The 21,797-nt window shown below is 56.1% G+C and overlaps 2 protein-coding genes across 3 annotated transcripts in view; one reads left to right on the top strand and one right to left on the bottom strand.

Annotated features, from left to right (window-relative positions):
* Nucleotides 1-8,202, top strand: part of CHRNA5 (cholinergic receptor nicotinic alpha 5 subunit) — a 23,058-nt gene extending 14,856 nt beyond the window's left edge. The window contains exons 5-6 of the mRNA XM_036415583.2: nucleotides 2,132-2,969; nucleotides 7,569-8,202. Coding sequence (XP_036271476.1) covers nucleotides 2,132-2,969; nucleotides 7,569-7,730 — 1,000 coding nt within the window. The 3' untranslated portion in view covers nucleotides 7,731-8,202. The remainder of the gene's footprint in view (nucleotides 1-2,131; nucleotides 2,970-7,568) is intronic.
* CHRNA3 (cholinergic receptor nicotinic alpha 3 subunit) overlaps nucleotides 1-21,797 on the bottom strand; it is a 27,229-nt gene extending 5,432 nt beyond the window's left edge. The window contains exons 1-6 of one of the 2 annotated variants that reach the window (XM_045573442.1): nucleotides 21,569-21,797; nucleotides 18,731-18,870; nucleotides 18,596-18,640; nucleotides 15,916-16,025; nucleotides 12,923-14,012; nucleotides 8,860-9,012 (exon numbers count right to left, since the gene is read on the bottom strand). In XM_045573442.1, the coding sequence (XP_045429398.1) occupies nucleotides 8,884-9,012; nucleotides 12,923-14,012; nucleotides 15,916-16,025; nucleotides 18,596-18,640; nucleotides 18,731-18,870; nucleotides 21,569-21,626 (1,572 nt within the window). In that variant the 5' untranslated portion in view covers nucleotides 21,627-21,797 and the 3' untranslated portion in view covers nucleotides 8,860-8,883. Of the gene's footprint in view, nucleotides 1-8,501; nucleotides 9,013-12,922; nucleotides 14,013-15,915; nucleotides 16,026-18,595; nucleotides 18,641-18,730; nucleotides 18,871-21,568 lie in introns of those variants that run through there. The other variant, XM_036415620.2, reaches the window with a different exon arrangement.

Raw genomic sequence — 21,797 nt, 5'->3', positions numbered from 1 at the left:
AGATCGGTTCCGTGGGTCGCCTCCTTTTGCGTGTGCACGTGTGCATGTGCGTGCTGTTTTTTGATCGCACAAGTGTTCTTTGATGTATGACATTAGTGACATGCAGATCGCCAGTTCCAGCACGTCACAATTGCAGGAGTTTTATCAAAAGGTTGATGGGGCTCAACAAGGGCCGAGTCACATATGTGGCCATCTGTCGGAGCGGCTGAACGGCACTTCCCCCAAACCTGAATAGGATGGCTGTTTGCTGCCAGACAGCTCAGGGCTTCTCCATCTACATGTTACTGCCCCCTGTTGGCCACACACTGGAACAGCTGAAGGCAATTCCCTAATCTTACAATGGATTCTGTAGGAAACTCTACCCTCTGAAGCCTCTTATCTCCACCTTGCCTTAGGACACATTGTGTTAATAAAAAGCAAGGGGTCCTGAGACAAGGAGAGAATCTTCAGCTCCTTTAGCAGAAGCTCCTCTGACCCCCAATGGCTTTCAAAACCATCTTTTGTCTCTGGACTCTTAAGTTGCACACAGCCTTTCTCCAGATTGCTGAACCCTTCTTCTTCTTTTTCTTCTTTTTTTAAATACATTTTATTGATTTTTTTACAGAGAGGAAGAGAGAGGGATAGAGAGTTAGAAACATCGATGAGAGAGAATCATTGATCAGCTGCCTCCTGCACGCCCCCCACCGGGGATGTGCCCGCAACCAAGGTCCATGCCCTTGACCAGAATCGAACCCGGGACCTTTCAGTCCGCAGGCCGACGCCCTATCCACTGAGCCAAACTGGTTTCGGCTTCTTTTCTTTTCTTTTTTTTTTTAAATACATTTTATTGATTTTTTACAGAGAGGAAGGGAGAGAGATAGAGAGCTAGAAACGTCGATGAGAGAGAAACATCAACCAGCTGCCTCTTGCACGCCCCCCACTGGGGATGTGCCCGCAACCCAGGTACATGCCCTTGACGGGAATCGAACCCGGGACCCTTCAGTCCGCAGACTGACGCTCTATCCACTGAGCTAAACCGGTTTCGGCTGCTGAACCCTTCTTAATGCCAGAACAAGAATCCTGGCAGTGACTTATTGGGGAAGGTCAGGAAGGTGTGAGGAAGTCGGAGGGTTGCTAATGGTCAGTCCCACGGTCCAGCACCTGGAGCAGGGGAGGGGGATGGTTGGCCCAGCCAAGACAGGAGGGTGAGTTAATTAAATGTTCGACCAGCCCTGACCGGTGTTGCTCAATGGATGGAGCGTCAGCCTGTGGACCAAAGGGTCCCAAGTTCGATTCCGGTCAAGGGCACATGCCTGGGTTGTAGGCTCGGTCCAACGTGCAGCAGGCAGACAGTCCATGATTCCCTCTCATCATTGATATTTCTCTCTCTCTCCTCTCCTTTCCTCCCTTAAATCGATAAAAAATATATATTAAAAAAAAATGTCTGGCCCTAACAAGTTTGGCTCAGTGGATAGAGCTTCGGCCTGAAGACTGGAAGGTCCCAGGTTCGATTCCAGTCAAGTGCATGTATGTTGGCTGCGGGCACATCCCCAATAGGGGGCGTGCAGGAGGCAGCTTTTGGACGTTTTTCTCTCATCGATGTTTCTAGCTCTCTCTCCCTCTCCCTTCCTCTCTATAAAAAAATCAATAAAATATATATTTTTTAAAAATGTCCTACCAAATAGAGCAGGCTAATATTTAATGTTTTACCGAGGAAAAGAGAGGGATAGAAAGTCAGAAACATCGAAGAGAGAGAAACATCAATCAGCTGCCTCTTGCCACCCCCCTACTGGGGATGTACCCAAAACCAAGGTTCATGCCCTTGACCGGAATTGAAGTCAAGATCTTTCAGTCCGCAGGCCGACGCTCTATCCTCTGAGCCAAACTGGTTTCGGCTATATAATATTTTATCGCAGAGAGGAAGGGTGAGGGAGGGAAAGACAGAAACATCCATGAGGAGAGAGAATCATCGACTAGCTGCCTCCTGCACGGCCCCTCCCCCCCCCCCTCGGGATGTGCCCGCAACCATGCCCTTGCCCAGAATTGAACCTGGGACCCTTCAGCCCGCAGACCCACGCTCTATCCACTGAGCCACACCGGCTTCGGCACATGCGTGTGTCTGTGTGTGTGTCTGTGTGTGTGTGTGTTTCAGCGCCGACGGGCAGTTCGAAGGGGCCCGCACGAAGGCGGTGGTGCGGTTCGACGGCACGGTGGCCTGGGCGCCGCCGGCCAGCTTCAAGAGCTCCTGCACCATCGACGTGACCTTCTTCCCGTTCGACCGCCAGAACTGCTCCCTGCGCTTCGGCTCCTGGACCTACGACGGCTCCCAGGTGGAGCTGCTGCTGGCGGCGCGGGACGCCGACCGCCGGGGCTTCCTGGACAACGGCGAGTGGGAGCTCCTGAGCGCCGCGGGCCGCCGCGCCAACCGCACGGCCGGCGGGCGCTGCTACCCGCACGTCACCTACGCGCTGGTGCTGCGGCGCCTGCCGCTCTTCTACACGCTCTTCCTGCTCGTGCCCTGCGCCGGCCTGTCGCTGCTCACCGCCCTGGTCTTCTACCTGCCGGCCCGCGCCGGCGAGAAGGTGTCCCTCTGCACCTCCGTGCTCGTGGCGCTCACCGTCTTCCTGCTGCTCATCGAGGAGATCGTGCCGTCGTCCTCCGAGGTCATCCCGCTGGTGGGCGAGGCCCTGGTGCTCACCATGATCTTCGCCGCGCTGTCCATCGCCGCCACCGTCTGCGCCGCCAACGTGCACCACCGCGGGCCCGCCACGCACCGGGCCATGGCGCCCTGGGTGCGCCGGCTGTTCCTGCGGCGGCTGCCCCGGCTGCTGTGCATGCGGGGCCACGCCGACCGCTACTCCGCCGGGGCCCGCGGGCGGGAGCAGCGGGCCCGGGGCCGCCCCGCGCCCGCCCGGGACCCGCTGGGAGCCGCGCTGGACGCCGTCCGCTACATCGCGGGGCTCGTGGTGAAGGAGAACGCGGTCCGAGAGGTCTGTGCTGGGGTCGGGGGGGTGGGGGGAAGGTGGGGGTGGGGGTGGGGGGGGTAGGGGTGGGGATGGGAGTGGGGGTGGGGGGCTGTCCCACGGGCGGGTCACGGCCCCCTCCTTGAGCCAAGCAGCACAGCAGGGCAGGGGCTGGACGTGTGGATGCGCATCCATCGTGAAGGTCTTTGCAGAATCTGTTCTGGCCCCGCTGGCCGGTGTGGCTCAGTGGGTAGAGCGCCGGCCTGCAGACGGAAGGGTCCTGGGTTTTTCGTTTGTTTGTTTGTTTGTTTGTTTAAATCGTGACTATTTAAAAAAAAATATATATATATATATATTATTGATTTTTTTACAGAGAGGAAGAGGGAGGGATAGAGAGTTAGAAACATGGATGAGAGAGAATCATCCATCAGCTGCCTCTTGCACACCCCCTACTGGGGATGTCCCGCAACCAAGGTACAGGCCCCTGATTGGAATCGAACCCGGGGCCTTTCAGTCCTCAGGCTGACGCTCTATCCACTGAGCCAAACCGGTTTCGGATGTTTGTTTGTTTTTAAAGATTGGCATGCTGAGTCCCACACCTTTATTTAAAAAAAATTTTTTTTAATGTATTTTATTGATTTTTTTTTTTTTTTACAGAGAGGAAGGGAGAGGGATAGAGAGCTAGAAACATCGATGAGAGAGAAACATTAGCCAGATGCCTCCTGCACACCCCCCAACGGGAATGTGCCCGCAACCAATGTACATGCCCTTGACCGGAATCGAACCCGGGGCCCTTCGGTCCGCAGGCTGACGCTCTATCCACTGAGCACACTGGTTTTGGCATGGGTCTTGAGTTTGATTCTGGTCAAGGGAAGAAAGATACCTAGGTTGCGGGCTCCATCCCCAGTGTATGTGTATGTGTGTGTGTGGGGGGGGAGGAGCATGGGGGAGGCAGCCAATCATGATTCTCTGTCATCATGGATGTTTCTAGCTCTCTTTCCCTTTCCCTTCCTCTCTGACATCAATAAAAAATGAATCTATGTTGATAAAAGGGAGAGATCAACCAAAGGACTTGTGTGCACACATATGAGCCTAACCAGGGTTCCAGGACAATAGGGGGGTGGGGGCATGAGAGGGGGAGTTGGGGGATTGGAATTGGGGGTTGAGGACAAATATGTGATACCTTCATCAATAAAGAAATTAATTTTTTAAAAAATCTCTCTATATAGAAGGCTAAGCGACCAGCGGGCTGGCTGGTAGCAATGACAAACACTGACCACCAGGGGGCGGGTGCTCAACACAGGAGCTGCTGAGCGACAGCAGCTTTTCAGTGTCCTCTGGCACTAGGGGATCCCTGGGGATGTCCGACTGCCGTTTTGGCCCTATCCGCACAGGCCAGGCCGAGGGACCCCAGCTGCCAGAGGGACCCCCTAACGCTGCAGATGCCCGTCGAGCCCCGATCTGTCCCAGGGGAGGGACTGGGAGAGGTGGGCTCAGGGCGTGTCTGGCCCATCTCGCCCAGACCCAGCCCTCCAGCCACCTTCTCATTCATCTCCTTTCCATGTGCACGAATCTGTGCACAGGCCTCTAGTGTTAACATAACAAAATAGTTTCTGGCCGAAACCGGTGTGGCTCAGTGCATAGAGCGTTGGTCTGTGGACTGAAGGGTCCCGGGTTTGATTCCGGTCAAGGGCATGTACCTTGGTTGCGGACACATCCCCAGTGGGGTGTGTCTACACACACATGCCCCACTTCTCTGTGTCTCCCTCAGCATCTCCGATGATTTTTCTGTAAATATGTTTTTATTTTATTTTTTAAAATATATTTTATTGAGCCACACCGGTTTCGGCTGTAAATACGTTTTTATTGATTTCAGAAAGAAGAAGTGAAAAGGAGAGAGAGAGAAACATCAGCGATGAGAGGAAAATCATTGGCCGGCCGCCTCCGCGTGCTCCCCATTGGGGATCGAGCTTACAGCCTGGGCCTGTGCCCGGACCTTCTGGTTCATAGGTCAACGCTCAACCCCTGAGGCTCACTGGCTGGCATCTAAGATGATTTTAAAGAAAACGTGGTGTTGCTGTATATATTAAGAATGAAAGAGGCCCTGACCGGTGTGGCTCAGTGGATAGAGCATCGGTCTTCAGGCTGAAAGGTCCCGGGTTCGATTCCGGTCAGGAGCATGCGCCTTGGTTGCGGGCACATCCCCAGTGGGGGGTGTGCAGGAGGCAGCTGATGGATGATTCTCTCTCATCGATGTTTCTGTCTAACCCTCTCCCTTCCTCTCTGTAAAAAAATCAATAAAATATATATATTTTAAAAAAATTAAAGAGGCCAGGTGTGTGGCTCAGTGGTTGAATGTCAGCCTTTGAACCTGGAGCTCACGGTTCGATTCCCGGTCAGAGCGCCTGCCCGGGGTTGCGGGCTCCATCGCAAGTGGGGAGCGTGCAGGAGGCAGCCGGCCCATGGCTCTCTCTCATCATGGACGTTTCTCTCTCCCTCTCCCTCTCTGACATCAATAAAAATATATTTAATGGGAGGAAAAAGGGAATGAAAGATACTTGGGGGTTTTATGACCAAATATTCAAATAGTATAAATATTCTTTTTAAAAAATATATATATATTGTATTGATTTCCTACAGAGAGGAAGGGAGATAGAGAGTTAGAAACATCGACGAGAGAGAGTCATCGATCAGCTGCCTCTAGCACGCCCCCCGCTAGGGATGTGCCCGCAACCAAGGTCCATGCCCTTGACCGGAATCGAACCTGGGACCCTTCAGTCTGCAGGCTGATGCTCTATCCACTGAGCCAAACCGGTTTTGGCAAATAGTAATAGTAATAAATATTCTAATTTTTATTATATATCATCAAAACCAGCCAGTTGTAAAGCATTGCAAGTTGATGTGTGAATGACATTGGGCCATGTCCTGAGTCCCTCTTTTTTTTCCTTTTTTTAATATATTTTATTGATTTTTCACAGAGAGGAAGGGAGAGGGACAGAGAGTTAGAAACATCGATGAAAGAGATACATTGACCAGCCTCCTCCTGCACAACCCCCACTGGGGATGTGTCCGCAACCAAGGTACATGTCCTTGACCGGAATCGAACCTGGGATCCTTCAGTCCACAGACCAACGCTCTATCCACTGAGCCACACTGGGTTCGGCCTGAGTCCCTCTTATCACAGAATCTGTTCCTGAGTGCTGAGCACGGGGTGGGGGACAGAGGTGGGGGGTGGAGACATACAGTGTTGAGGCAGCAGAAACTGCTTTGGCCTTAATTCAGCAGATTATATCTTTAAAAAATATCTATCTACCTATCTATCTATATGTATGTACACTGAGGGGCCAGATGATGATGATCTCTGAAAGCATAATCATCTGGCTACTCAGTGTATCAAATGGATCCCAAAAGTATTCTAGACTTTGGCTGGAGATCAGCCACCTATTTGCCCTGAGCTTGCTTTCTTTCTTTCTTTCTTTCTTTCTTTCTTTCTTTCTTTCTTTCTTTCATATGTTTTATTGATTTTTTACAGAGAGGAAGGGAGAGGGATAGAAAGTTAGAAACATCGATGAGAGAGAAACATCCATCAGCTGCCTCTTACACATCCCCTACCGGGGATGGGCCCGCAACCAAGGTACATGCCCTTGACCAGAATCGAACCCAGGACCTTTCAGTCTGCAAGCTGACGCTCTATTCACTGAGCCAAACCGGTTTCGGCTATAGTATCTTTGATATCCAATCAATGAGGTGCTCAAGAGAAGCACACTAAGTGGCCAGATGATTATATGTTTAAAAATCATAATCATCTGGCCACTCAGTGTATATATTTATTTCAGGGAGAAAAGGAGGGGGAGATAGAAACATCCATGATGAGAGAAAATCATGGATCGGCTGCCTCCTGCCCGCCCCCTACTGGGGATTGAGCCCACAACCAGGGCACGTGCCCTTGACTGGGAATCGAACCCGGGACCCTTCAGTCGGAAAGTCAACGCTCTATCCACAGAATCACACAGGCCATGGCAGCAGATGATATCTAATAAAAGAGCCACATGCAAATTGACCATCACTCTGTTATGCTCACCAGCCAATCAGGAGGGGATATGCAAATGAGGATAAAGATGGAGGCCGTCCAGCTGCTCCGGGCGCGGAGTGGCTGGGCAGGGCAGGATGCCTGCTATGAGAGGGATGGGGAAGTGAGGGGGAGGCGAAGGGTCCGGCTGGAGCGAAGGCCTGGGTCCCGGGTGCGGGAGAAAAACCAATGCGGAAGCCCAGGGGAAGGAGGGCCTATGGCACGCACCTCTTCGTGCACCGGCCTCGTCTTTCTTTTAATATAGTTTATTGATTTTTTACAGAGAGGAAGAGAGGGATAGAGAGTTAGAAATATCGATGAGAGAGAATCATCCACCAGCTGCCTCCTGCACACCCCCTAATGGGGATGTGCCCGCAACCAAGGCACATGCCCTTGACCGGAATCGAACCCGGGACCCTCCAGTCCGCAGGCTGACGCTCTATCCGCTGAGCCACACCGGCTTCGGCCGGGCCTCTAGCCTTAACATGCGTGGACAGGGTTACACTCTGCATCAAATGTGAGCCGTTTCTTTTCTGTCCTTTTTCTTTTGGCCACAGGTGGTGGAGGACTGGCAGTTCATCGCCCAGGTGCTGGACCGGCTCCTCCTCTGGGCGTTCCTGCTGGTCTCGGCGGTGGGCTCGCTGGGGATGTTCGCCCCGGTGGTGTACGAGTGGGCCGCGGCGGGCGCCCCCGTGCACGTCGGCGCGGCAGCCGCATGACGCTCCCTCGGCCGGCGGCCGCGGGAGTGTCAGGCACGTCCGGCGAGTGGGACCTCCTGTCTCACCCTTGATGCGCTCCGAAAGGCTGTCTGAATACCGGATCACCCCCCCACACACACACACACCCCCGATTAGAAATCATGTAAGCTGAGCCCTAACCGGTGTGGCTCAGTGGGTAGAGCGTCGGTCTGTGGACTGAAGGGTCCCAGGTTTGATTTCGGTCAAAGGCACGTACCTTGGTTGTGGGCACATCCCCAGTGGGGGGTGTGCAGGAGGCAGCTGATGGATGTTTCTAACTCTCTCTCCCTTCTTCTCTGTAAAATATATCAATAAAATATATTTAAAAAAAAAGAAATCATGTAAGTTGAATTAATCCGTTCCAGACTCCCAAATGATTTAAGTTTTTAAAAAGGTATTTTTATTGATTTCAGAGAGGAAGGGAGAGGGAGAGAGAGTTAGAAACATCGATTGAAGAGAAACATCCATCAGCTGACTCCTGCACACCCCCTACTGGGGATGTGCCCGCAACCAAGGTCCATGCCCTTGACCGGAATCGAACCCGGGACCCTTGAGTCCACAGGCCAACACTCTATCCACTGTGTCAAACCAGCCAGGGCAAAATCTCAACATTTTGGGTCAAAAGAAAGAAAAGAAAGCAGCTCTAATCAGCGTGGCTCAGTGGATAGAGCGTCGGCCTGCGGACTAAAGGGTCCCGGGTTCGATTCCGGTCAAGGGCATGAACCTTGGTTGCGGGCACATCCCCAGTAGGGGGAGAGCAGGAGGCAGCTGATCGATGTTTCTCATCGATGGTTCTCTCTCTCTCTCCCTCTCCCCTCTTCTCTGTAAACATCAATAAAATCTATGCACTAAGGAAAAGTAACAGAAAGCAGAATGGCAGTTGGCGGCGGCCGGGGAGGGGGAGCAGGGAGCCGCTGGGTAAGGGGTTGGGTTCCCGTCTGCAGGATGGGGAGGGTGATGGGGACTGAGAGTGATGGCGGCTGCACAGCCACGTGGCTGCCGGATGCTGCTGAGCGGTGCATGTCAGAAGGTTACGATGGTGACGTGTACGCCGTGTGTTTTATCTCAGTAGAAAAACGAGCTCCTGCCCAGCTCCCGTCTCGCCCCGCCCCCCGGGCGGGCGGGCGCACCGCGCTCAGGGCTCGTCCCGCGCCATCAGCGGCTGCAGGAACAGCCCCGCCGTCCCCAGGATGCACACCAGGACGAAGACCCACAGGAAGATGCGGTCGATCACCATGGCCACGTACTTCCAGTCGTCCTGAATCTGAAACAAATAGAAGAACAATAATCATCAAAAGAGGGGAAAAAAAATAAAAAAATAAACAGCCCGCCGGAGAAGATGGCGTGAATACAAATCCTGAGCACAGGATAGATACCCGGAGAGGCCAGAGGATGATGCTCTCTGGAAGCATAATAACCTGGCCACTCGGCGTAGATCCTATAGAATAAAAGGCTAATGTGCAAATGGTCCCCTCGACCAGGAGTTCGACCAGCAGGCAGGCCGGCCAACCGCCCCTGTCCCCTCCCCCTGGCCGGGCTGGCCGGACCCCACCCATGCACGGATTTATTCTATGTTCAGAGGTCATCATCATCTGGCCACTCCGTGTGTATTTGTATTGATGTCAGACAGCAAGGGAGAGCAGGAGAGAGAGGAACAGCCCTGAGGAGAGAGCATCACTGACCAGCAGTCTGAGGCAGTGTACCATTCTCACGTTTCTCTTTAGGCACCAGAAAAGTCGTACAAAACATCCGTCATGTTAAATCTTCTTTAAATGAGACGTTTCTCAATGTGTACATAACCTATTTTTCCTTCCATTTAAAAGAAGATGATTTTTTTTTTTTAAATTGATTTCAGAGAGAAAGGAAGACAGAGAGAGAAAGACAGCTATGATGAGAGAGAATCATGGACTGGCTGCCTCCTGCACGCCTCCTCCTGGACGGGGTCGAACCCGCAACCCGGGCCTGTGCCCTGACCAGGAATTGAACTGTGACCTCCTGGTTCAGAGGTGGATGCTCAACCCCTGAGCCACACTGAGCCACACCTACGTCTTCTATGTTCAATTCCAGTTTATAGTCAGTAAAGACAGCGGACTTCGGCCTCCGTGGAGGATTCCGGGCCTCTGTGAGGACAGCACATACAATCCAACATCATCTCCCTTTTCTCTCAGGACTTGTTCGTGCCCAGTTTTAGGTGTAATTTCCTTTTAACACCCAAAAGGGAGTTATCAGCCGATCAGGGCAAATCCCTCGTCCCCCTACTCTCCCTCGCCCACCACCCCACCCCTCCCGCCCCAGCAATACCCAATGTCCAAACACCGTCTTCTTCAGTCCTAAGTTCAAAGTATCATGGAATTCCGTGCAGTCACAGGACAGCATGGCAATAAAATAAATAAAATAAAAAATCAAGTAAGAAGATGGAAGACATGAGTGGAGGGTCGGGGGGGGGTGGATAATGAGGGAACAAGGACACATATGTAACACCTTAATCAATCAATAAATTAAAAAAGAAAAAAAAAAAAGATGGAAGACGTCTCTGGCCAGTGTGGCTCAGTGGATAGAGCGCCGGCCTGCGGACTGAAGGGTCCCGGGTTCGATTCCGGTCAAAGGCATGGACCTTGGGTTGCGGGCACATCCCCGGTGGGGGGCGTGCGGGAGGCAGCTGATGGATGTTTCTCTCTCATCGATGTTTCTGACTCTCTGTTCCTCTCTGTAAAAAAAAAAAAAATCAGTAAAATAAAAATAAAGGCCCCTTGTGTACACCATGGCTTCAGCGGAGGCTGGAACGAGGTGGGGGGCGGGGGGGCTGTATGTCTGTTAAGCACCCAGACAGCCCTGCAGAGAAGGAAACCGTAATCGAATTGGGAGAAGAGGGAGTGCAGGAGTCAACTAATCTGGGAGGAATAATCGCATCACGGAGAGGCCACCTGGACGCGGTAATCTCATTTCGGGGCCGCCATGGGGCCGGGAGACGGGGTTTATTTCGCCGCGGCGAGCTGCCAGGCGCGGTGCCCGGCTGGTGACACCGCGGAGTCCGGTGAGGCCAGAATGACTCCGCATCCGCCATCAGGGACTTCACGCGAGGGCCCGAGAGCTGGGTGTGTATCTGGGACCGAGCGGACCCGGGGACTCCCTCCCGCGCTGCTGGCCCAGCCCCCCGGGCTGCGGGGACGGTTCCCATCCCAGCTCCGCTCCCGTCCGCTCCTGAGAGTCTGGTTAAGATATGTGACTTTTTTTTTCTTTTATTGTTGTTGTTTTTTAATATGTTTTTATTTTTATTTATTTCATTTTTTAAAATATATATCTTATTGATTTTTTTACAGAGAGGAAGGGATAGGGATGGAGAGTTAGAAACATCGATGAGAGAAAACATCCATCAGCTGCCTCCTGCACGCCCCCCACTGGGGATGTGCCCGCAACCAAGGTCCATGCCCTTGACCGGAATTGAACCCGGGACCTTTCTGTCTGCAGGCCGACGCTCTATCCACTGAGCCACACCGGTTTCAGCTAAAATATATTTTTACTAACCCTAACTGGTGTGGCTCAGTGGATAGAGCATCGGGCTGCGGACTAAAGGGACCCGGGTTCGATTCCGGTCAGGGGCATGTGCCTTGGTTGCAGGCACATCCCCGGTAGAGGGGGTGCAGAAGGCAGCTGATGGATGGTTCTCACTCATCGATGTTTCTAGCTCTCTATCCCTCTCCCTTCCTCTCTGTAAAAATCATTAACATATATTTAAAAAAAATATATATATATATATATATATTTTTGACTAAAGGTCTGATGCATGAAGATTTGTGCCAGAATGGGCCTTACTTCCCATGAATGCTGGCACCGCCTAGGGCCGCCTTTACACCTTCCCACGCTGCCCAGAGGCCTGGAATGGCTTGGGTGGTACAGAATGCCCCTGGCTGCTGGGCACCTGCATATGCAAATTAACCTGCCATCTTTGTTTGGTTAATTTGCATACTCGCTCCTGATTGGCTGGTGGGCATCGCAAAGGTACGGTCAATTAGCATGTTACTCTTTTATTAGGTAGATTGATTTCAAAGAGGAAGGGAGAGAGGGCGGGAAAAACATCCATGATGAGAGAGAATCATGGGTCGGCTGCCCCCTGCATGCGCCCACTATTGGGGATTGAGCCCGCAACCCCAGGCATGTGCCCTTGACCAGGATCGAACCCGGGACCCTTTAGTCCACAGGCTGATGCTCTATCCACAGAGCTAAACCTGCTAGGGCTCTTTAATTATTTTTAAAAATATGTTTTCATTGGTTTTTAGAGAGAGGGGAAGGCAGAGGGCCAGCCAGCCTGGCCAGGGGGAGGGGACATGGGTGGTTGGCCAGCCTGCCTGCTGGTTGAACTCCTGGTTGAGGGGACCATTTGCATATTAGCCTTTTATTCTATAGGATATGACGGAGTGGCCAGATGACTGTGCGTTCAGAGATCATCATCGTCTGGCCACTAAGTGTTTGTATATATATACTAGAGGCCCGGTGCATGAATTCGTGCATGGGTGGGGTCCGGCCAGGCTGGCCAGGGGGAGGGGACATGGGCGGTTGGCGGGTCTGCCTGCTGGTCGAACTCCCGGTCGAGGGGACCATGTGCATATGAGCCTTTTATTCTATAGGACAGATACTGAGTGGCCTGATTACTACGCATTCAGAGATCATCATCATCTGGCCACTCAGTGTGTGTGTGTGTATGTGGATATGTGTGTGTGTGTTTGTGTGTGTGTGTGTGTGTGTGTGTGTGAGGCCTGCTGCATGAATTTGTGCATGGGTGGGGTCTGGCCAGCCTGGCCAGGGGGAGGGGACAGGGGTGGTGGGCCGGCCTGCCTGCTGGTCGGACTCCCGGTCGAGGGGACCATGTGCATATGAGCCTTTTATTCTATAGGATATACACTAAGTGCCAGATTATTATGATCTCCAAACACCTAATAATCTGGCCACTCTGGTGCATGCATTGGTGCATGGGTGGGGTCCGGCCAGCCCGGCCAGGGGGAGGGAACACGGACGGTTGGCCGGCCTGCCTGCTGGCAGAACTCCCGGTCGAGGGGACCATGTGCACATGAGCCTTTCATTCTATAGGACACACCCGGAGCGGCCGGATGATTCCGCTGTTCACAGAGCACCCTCATCCGGCCGCTCCGGGCGTGTCTGCCGAGCGCCGCCCTCACCTCTTTGGCCTCGTTCTGCGCCTTCATGTTCTCCGCGATGTACCGGACGCTCCGGATGGCCTCCCGGATCTCCGGCGACAGCGCCGACAGCGAGGGCAGCGCGGCCTCCACGGACTCGCTGCTGGAGCTCCGGGTGAGGTTGGCGGTGAAGTTGGGCACCTTGGCCGCGCGGTGGCTGGCGCGGCGGCGGCGGCTGCACTGGCGGTGGCGGCCGCACGGCCCCTCCGGGCAGGGCGCGCCGTCCTTCCCGTCCTCGGGCTCCTCGCGGCCGCGGAAGCAGTTCGGGTCGGCCCGCTGGGCGGCGAGGGCGAGGGCGGCGCAGTCGGCCGGCCGCGGCCCCGGGATGCCGCCGCCCGCGCCGCCCGCGCCGCCCGCGCCGCCCGCCGCCTCCGGCCGCGCCATGAACATGACCCGGGGCAGCGCCCGCAGGAACACGGCCTTCACCCAGCCGGGCATGGTGTGCGTGGCGGGCGTGCGGTAGTGCACGTTGAGCACGAAGACGGTGATGACGATGGACAGCGTGACGAAGATCATGGTGAAGAGCAGGTACTCGCCGATGAGCGGGATGACCAGCGAGGTGGACGGGATGGTCTCGGTGATGACCAGCAGGAAGACGGTGAGCGAGAGCAGCACCGAGATGCACAGCGTGACCTTCTCGCCGCAGTCGGACGGCAGGTAGAAGACCAGCACCGTGAGGAAGGAGATGAGCAGGCAGGGGATGATGAGGTTGATGGTGTAGAAGAGGGGCAGCCGCCGGATGTACAGCGAGTAGGTGATGTCGGGGTAGATCTCGTCGCAGCAGTTGTACTTGACCTCGTGCTTGTAGCCGGGGGCGCGCACCACGGCCCACTCGCCGCTCTCCCAGTAGTCCCGCAGGTTCATGGCCGAGCCCACCAGCACCAGGTCGATCTTGGCCTTGTCGTAGGTCCAGGAGCCGAACTTCATGGAGCAGTTCTGGTAGTCGAAGGGGAAGAAGGTCACGTCGATGCGGCAGGAGCTCTTGAAGATGGCGGGCGGGATCCAGGTCACCTCGCCCGTGTACTTGAGCAGCGCCTTGGTCTTGTCGTCCACCTGGAAGTCCCCCACGGCGCTGCAGAGGGGACACACACACACACGGGGCACACACACATGGGGGAGACACACACGCACACACAGACACGGGACACACACGGGACACACACACGGGACACACACACGGGACACACACACGGGACACACATACACGCATGGGACACACGGGACACACACGGGACAAACACATGAACACACGGGACACACACATGACACACATGGGGGCACACACGGGACACACACACGTACACGCATGGGACACACAGGACACACACGGGACACACACATGAACACACGGGACACACGCACAGGACACACACATGGGACACACAGAGACACGGGACACACACACGGGGGGACACACACACGGGGGGACACACACACGGGGGGACACACGGGACACACACACACGCATGGGACACACACATGACACACGCACACACAGGACACACACACACGACACACACACACAGGACACACACGGGACACACACATGACATACACACGCACACACGGGACACACACACGGGACACACACGACATACACACACGGGGCACACACACACAACACACACGGTACACACACGGTACACACACGGGACACACACAGGACACACAAACACGGGACACACATGGAACACACACACATGAACACATACGGACATACACGGGACACGCACACATGGGACACACACACACGGGACACACACACACACACATGTCGTGAACTTGGAGGGCCGGGGTGTCCGGCCACGTAGCAAGAGGGACACTGGGGACACGGGAGCCCAGGACCGTCTACCCCACAATCCACCACACAGACCATCAGACACCCTCATCAAGCCTCATCACACAACCTGCGTCTCTCACATACCCTGAGTTCTCTCACACGTTGCGATCTCGATCCTGTCCCCCCCCCGCCACCCCCCTCCCCAAGGAGTGGGGCATGAAGGTGGCAGCTGATCCATGATTCTCTCTCCTCATTGATGTTTCTCTCTCCTTTCCTCTCTGAAATCCTACCTAATAAAAGAGTAATATGAGACAGCCCAAGTGCCCTTTCCCTCGAAGGAGAGAAACGAGGTGAATGTTGTCGGCCCAGCTGAAACCAGTGTGGCTCAGTGGGTAGAGCGTCGGCCTACGGACTGAAAGGTCCTGGGTTCCATTCCAGTCAAGGGCATGGACCTTGGTTGCGGGCACATCCCTGGTGGGGGCTGTGCAGGAGGCAGCTGGTCAATGTTTCTCTCTCATGGATTTTTCTAGCTCTCTGTTCCTCTTTCTCTCCCTTCCTCGGTATAAAAAATCAATCATTAAAATATATTTTTTTTAAAAATCAATAGAATAAATAACAAAAAGTAAATTAAATAAAAAAATATATAAATTTTTAAAAAGGTATATGCAAAACAAGGTATCTACGCTAATGAAAAAAAAAGAAATATGCAAATTGACTGTACCTCTGGGATGCCCATCAGCCAATCAGGAGTGAGTATGCAAATACATTAACCCAACGAAAGATGGACCGAGCTGAAACCGGTGTGGCTCAATGGATAGGGCGTCGGCTTGGGGACTGAAGGGTCCCGGGTTCGATTCCGGTCAAGGCCATGTGCCTTGGTTGCGGGCACATCCCCAGTGGCGGGTGTGCAGGAGGCAGCTGATCGATGACTCTCTCTCATCGATGTTTCTAACTCTCTATCCCTCTCCCTTCCTCTCTGTACAAAGTCAACAAAATATATTTTTTAAAAATAATAATAATAATAATAAAACAAAAAACAGAAACAAAAGAGGGGCCGTTACTTTGCATTTGCAGGCGCCGAGCGCCAGCCTGTGGACTGAAGGGTTCCCGGGTTCGATGCTGGTCAAGCAGGTGCTCAGGGAGTGGCCGTGGGAGGAGCGGCCGGGGGGGAAAGGGGGGGACGGCGCCCCCTTACTTGTTGTAGAGCACGATGTCCGGCTTCCAGATCTTCTGGGCGGGGACGCGCAGGAACTCGGCCCCGTCGTAGTCCGAGGGGTTCCACTTCAGCTTGTGGTCGTTCCAGATCTGGTGGGGGGGGGGGAGAGGGGGAAACGGCAAGGAGACGGCGCGGCTCACTCCCTCACGCCGCCCGCCCCGCCTCCGCACCCGATGCCACCCGTGGGTGTCAGGGGCGAGAGCCCTGGGCTGTGGGCGGGGCCACCACTGTCAATCATGTAAGGCAGTGTTTCCCAACCTTCTCTCATGATGAGAATCACCTGGTGGAGTTGTTAAAACACAGATTCCCGGATCCCAACTAAGAAGTGCTAAACTAGAATTTTTGAGAACATATAGGTAAAATTGCATACCTAACTTAGTGCTCTGTATATAAAATCTGTCTTAGAGCACTAGTTAAGTATACAATTTTACCTATATGTTCCCAAAAATTCTAGTTTAGCACTTCTTAGTTGGGATCCGGGAATCTGTGTTTTAACAACTCCACCAGGTGATTCTCATCATGAGAGAAGGTTGGGAAACTGATGTAAGGGCCTCCAGGTCTGGTCCGTGTGTGCTGTTTTATTTGTGTGTGTGTGTGTGTGTGTGTGTTTAATATATTTTATTGATTTTGTACAGAGAGGAAGGGAGAGAGATAGAGAGTTAGAAACATTGATGCAAGAGAGTCATCGATCGGCTGCCTCCTGCACACCCCCCACTGGGGATGTGCCTGCAACCAAGGTCCATGCCCTTGACCGGAATCGAACCCGGGACCTTTCAGTCCCCAAGCCGATGCTCTATCCACTGAGCCAAACTGGCCTTGGCTGTTTTTTGTTGTTGTTTGTTTTTAATATACTAGAGGCCTGGTGCATGAAATCGGTGCATGTGGGGAGGGGGTCCCTCCTGCCCAGCCTGGACCCTCTCACAATCCGAGACCACTGGCTCCTAACTGCTCACCTGCCTGATCGCCCCTAACTGCCCCCTCCCGCCAGCCTGGTTGCCCCCAACTGCTGCCCCCACTGGCCTAAATGCTCCTCACTGCTCCCCTCTGCTGGCCTGGTCGCCCCACGCAGCCTGCTGTTCGGTGGTTACTGTGAGGGCATCGTGATCAATTTGCATATTACCCTTTTATTAGCAATGATTTTTATTGATTTCGGGGAGGAAGGGAGAGGGAGAGAGACACATCCATGAGAGAGAGGATCATGGACCGGCTGCCTCCTGCATGCCCCTCACTGGGGACGGAGCCCCCCACCCAGGCCCGTGCCCCGACCGGGAATCGAACCGTGACCTCCTGGTTCCTAGGTCAATGCTCAGCCCCTGAGCCACGCCGGCCGGGCTAAGCTCATGCTAGTGACGTCCTTCCCCACCGGGTCCCCCAAACAGAGTGCCCATTGCACAGAGCACCCAGGGAGAGCAGGCCCGGATCTGTCCCAGCTGGGTGTGCGGGCCCAGGCCCCCCCAATGGACTCAGGCCCCCGCAATGGGCCCAGGCCCCCCTCAATGGGCCCCAGGTCCCCACCCAATGGCCCCAGGCCCCCCTCAATGGGCCCCAGGCCTCCCCTCAATGGGCCCAGGCCCCCCCAATGGACTCAGGCCCCCCTCAATGAGCCCAGGCCCCCCTCAATGGGCCCCAGGTCCCCACCCAATGGCCCCAGGCCCCCCTCAATGAGCCCAGGCCCCCCTCAATGGGCCCAGGCCCCCCCCATGGGCCCAGGCCCCCCTCAATGGCCCCAGACCCCCCTCCAGGCCCCCCTCAATGACCCAGACCCCCCTCAATGGGCCCAGGTCCCCCCCAATGGGCCCAGGCCCCCCTCCAGACCTCCCCTCAATGGCTCCAGGCCCCCCCTCAATGGGCCCCAGGACCCCCCTCAATGGCCCCAGCCCCCCCTCAATAGGCCCCAGCCCCCCCCCAATGGGCCCAGGCCCCCCCTCAATGGGCCCCAGGCCCCCCCAATGGGCCCCAGGCCCCCCCAATGGGCCCAGGCCCCCCCTCAATGGGCCCCAGGCCCCCCTCAATGGCCCCAGGCCCCCCTCAATGGCCCCAGGCCCCCCTCAATGGGCCCAGGCCGCCCCTCAATGGCCCCAGGCCCCCCCTCAATGGGCCCCAGGCCGCCCCTCAATGGGCCCAGGCCTCCCCTCAATGGGCCCAGGCCCCCCCTCAATGGGCCCAGGCCCCCCTCAATGACCCCAGACCCCCCTCCAGGCCCCTCCTCAATGGGCCCCAGCCCCCCCTCAAGGGATCCAGGCCCCCCTCAATGACCCCAGACCCCCCTCCAGGCCCCCCCTCAATGGGCCCAGGCCCCCCTCAATGACCCCAGACCCCCCTCCAGGCCCCTCCTCAATGGGCCCCAGGCCCCCCTCCAGGCCCCCCCTCAATGGGCCCAGGCCCCCCCTCAATGGGCCCAGGCCCCCCTCAATGACCCCAGCTCCCCAACCAGGCCCCCCCTCAATGGGCCCAGGCCCCCCCTCAATGGGCCCAGGCCCCCCTCAATGACCCCAGACCCCCCTCCAGGCCCCTCTTCAATGGGCCCCAGCCCCCCCTCCAGGCCCCTCCTCAATGGGCCCCAGCCCCCCCTCAAGGGATCTAGGCTGGGTCTACAGAAAGGAAGCCAGCAGAGCAGTCACCACCAGGGGGCAGCAGAGCGCAGGGCCTGGCCACTCACCTGCTTGAGCCACAGGTTGGTCTCCATGATCTGGTTGACCTCATCCTGGAAAGGTAGAATTGGGGGTGGGGGGTGCGTGACGGACCCCGCCCGCCCGGGGACAGCCTCCCCCGCAGCCCCGCGCCCCGCACTCACCACCTTCACCAGCTGGGACATGGACACCTCGAACTGCACGATGACGGCGTCCGAGGCGTTGGCCACCGGCCGGATGATCTCGTTGTAGTGCTCGAACAGCCGGTCGAACAGCCGGTGCTCGGCCTCGGAGCCGCGGGCCCCTGAGGGAGGGAGCCCAGTCAGACCCACAGCCCCTGGCCCGGGGCCCCGCCCGGAACAGCCTCCTCGGCTGCACCCCCAGAGCTGGAACGTTCCGGCAAGCCGGGGTGGTGGGTGTGGATAGGCCGGCTCCCTGGGAGCCTGTGACCCTAGGCGAGCAGCTTCCCCTTGATGAACCGCAGCTGCTTTATCCCTGAGAACAAAGACTGTGCTTGTGTTCTCGTCGTCGTAGGGCTGTGACGAGGGAGGGGCTTGCCAGGGTTCTTGTCCAAGCATTATGAAGGGTTCAGCGCCGAAACCAGTGTGGCTCAGTGGGTAGAGCGCCGGCCTGCAGACTGAGGGGTCCCAGGTTCGATTCCGGTCAAGGGCATGGACCTGGGTTGCTGGCACATCCCCAGTGGGGGGTGTGCGGGAGGCAGCTGATATATGTTTCTCTCTCATCGATTTGTCTGTCTCTCTCCCTTCCTCTCTGTAAAAAAATAAATAAATATATATATATATATTATTTATTTTTTTACAGAGAGGAAGGGAGAGAGCCAGACACATCGATGAGAGTGAGTCATCGATCAGCTGCCTCCCGCACACCCCCCACTGGGGATGTGCCTGCAACCCAGGTACGTGACCTTGACCAGAATCGAACCTGGGACCCTTCAGTCCCCAAGCTGACGCTCTATCCACTGAGCCAAACTGGTTTCGGCAATAAAAAGAAGAAGAAGAAGAAGAAGGAGGAGGAGGAGGAGGAGGAGGAGGAGGAGGAGGAGGAGGAGGAGAAGAAGAAGAAAAAGAAGAAGAAGAAGAAGAAGAAGAAGAAGAAGAAGAAGAAGAAGAAGAAGAAGAAGAAGAAGAAAGGTTCAGAAGAAAGGTTCAGCAATCTGGAGAAAGGTTGTCCGAAGATTAAGAGTCAAGAGACTAAAAGATAATGTTGAAAGGCATTGGGGGGTCAGAGGAGCTTCTGCTAAAGGAGCTGAAGACTCTCTCCTGGTCTCAGGACCCCTTGCTTTTTATCAGCACCATGTGTCCTAAGGCAAGGTGGAGATAAGAGGCTTCGGAGGGCAGGGTTTACAGAAGCCTTGTCAGATGGGGGAATGGCCCACAGCTGTTCCGGTGTCTGGCCAACAGGGGGCAGTAACGTGCAGATGGAGATGCCCTGGGCTGTCTGGCAGCAGACAGCCGTCCTATTCAGGTTTGGGGGAAGTGCCATTTAGCTGCTCCAACAGGTGACCACATATGTGACTCAGCCCTTGTTTTGAGCCCCCAAGTTCCATCCACCTTTTGATGAAACTCTCGCAATGATGACACGCTGGGACTGGCTTCTGGCAGGGGCCCAGCCCGGTGCAGGCATAGGGTCAGGGCCCAGGTGCACCCCTTCTCCTCGCTGTTGCTATGGGGCAGGTACAGCCCCTGTCATCGGGTTCCGGGATGGAGGTGACCGGTGTGCCGCCTCCCAGCCTCCCAGGGGGAGGCTGCGGCCCAGGCCTGGGGCGCCCCTCCATTCCACGAGGGACCCTATCTTAGGATAGAAGTTGGGCACCAACACATGGCTCTGTGGGTCTCAGAGGGTGAGCCAGGGTTCCTGGGGAGGCCCCCTTCCCATCCTGATCGGAGCCCCCAAGCCCTCCAAAACCCTTGGGGACCCCTTTACATCCCAGGATGTTTTCCCATTGATTTTCAGAGAGAGAGAGAGGAAGAGAAGGGAGGGAGAGAGAGAGAGAGAGCAAGAAACATCGATGTGAGAGTGGATTGTTTGCCTCTGGCATGCATCCACAGTGCCCTTGACAGGAATTGAACCAGGACCCTTTGGTCCCCCACAACCTGATGCTCTGTCCACTGAGCCAAACCGGTCAGGGCCTCCCCAGGCATTAGAATTGGGGGGGGGGGGGACGGTGGGGGGAAGGTGAGGGGGACCCCTGGTGAAGTCCCAGTTTCTCCAGGTCTAGAGATGGTATCCTGCTGAAACCGGTTTGACTCAGTGGATAGAGCATCGGCCTGTGGACTGAGGGGTCCCAGGTTCGATTCCAGTCAAGGGCACATCCCCAGCGGAGGGTGTGTAAGAGGCAGCTGGTCCACGTTTCTCTCTCATGGATGTTTCTAGCTCTCTATCCCTCTCTCTTCCTCTGTGTAAAAAACCAATAAAATATATATATTTTTTAAAAAAATAGAAATGCCATCCTTCCAGCTCCCTTCCCGTCCCTCCCCCCAGGAGCTGGGGGAGGGGGTGCAAGGCGCTCTGAGCGGTGGTGGCCTCAGCGTCCAGGCGGCTCTGAGCAAACGGCCACATCGCCTGTCTGTCCCGACCCCCCAAACCCTCGCCCCCACCGCAAACTCTCCCCATCCCACAAGCGGCCCTCCAGGCACAGACTTCTGGCGACAGGTGCCCGTTCCTCCGTGACCGGCAGAGGGACGGGGCGCAGGGAAGGCAGGCAGGAGGGGGGCTGGCGCGCCAGCTTTGTCCCCCATCGCCCCCCAAATCCCTCCCCCGGGGAGCCTCCCAGCCGGTGCCTCTGGCCCCAGCCTCTCCCGTCAACGGGCAACGGTGCACGCGGCGGGGCCCGCCGGGCAGAGGCCGCCCGCAGGGGAGGCAGCGCCCCGGGGAGTGCGCGCGGGGCCGGCCCCCTCCTCGCCCCCCGGCTGCCCCGCAGCCCCGCTCGGACCCCGCGTCGCCTCTCGGGGCGCCGGTTCGGCCCCCGCCCCCGCGCTTACCGGGGAGCAGCAGCAGCAGCAGCAGGAGGGGGTGCGCCCCGCGCGTGGCGGCGCCCATGGCCGTGCGCCTGGCGGCCCGGGGCCCCGATGGCGGAGCGGACAAACTCCGGGAGGAGGCGGCCTCGCCCGTGGGGCTCCGCGCCGGCCGCTCGGAGCAGACAAAGGGCGGGAGCGCGGGCTCCGGTCCGTCCAGCCGCCGCCCGCCGCGCCCGGGGCCGCTGGGGCGCTC

This window comes from Pipistrellus kuhlii, unplaced genomic scaffold, assembly GCF_014108245.1.
Source record: "Pipistrellus kuhlii isolate mPipKuh1 unplaced genomic scaffold, mPipKuh1.p scaffold_m20_p_50, whole genome shotgun sequence".
NCBI classification, from domain to species: Eukaryota; Metazoa; Chordata; class Mammalia; order Chiroptera; family Vespertilionidae; genus Pipistrellus; species Pipistrellus kuhlii.
The sequence above is the reverse complement of the archived record's forward strand: the minus strand, read 5'-3'. Positions and strand labels throughout refer to the sequence as shown.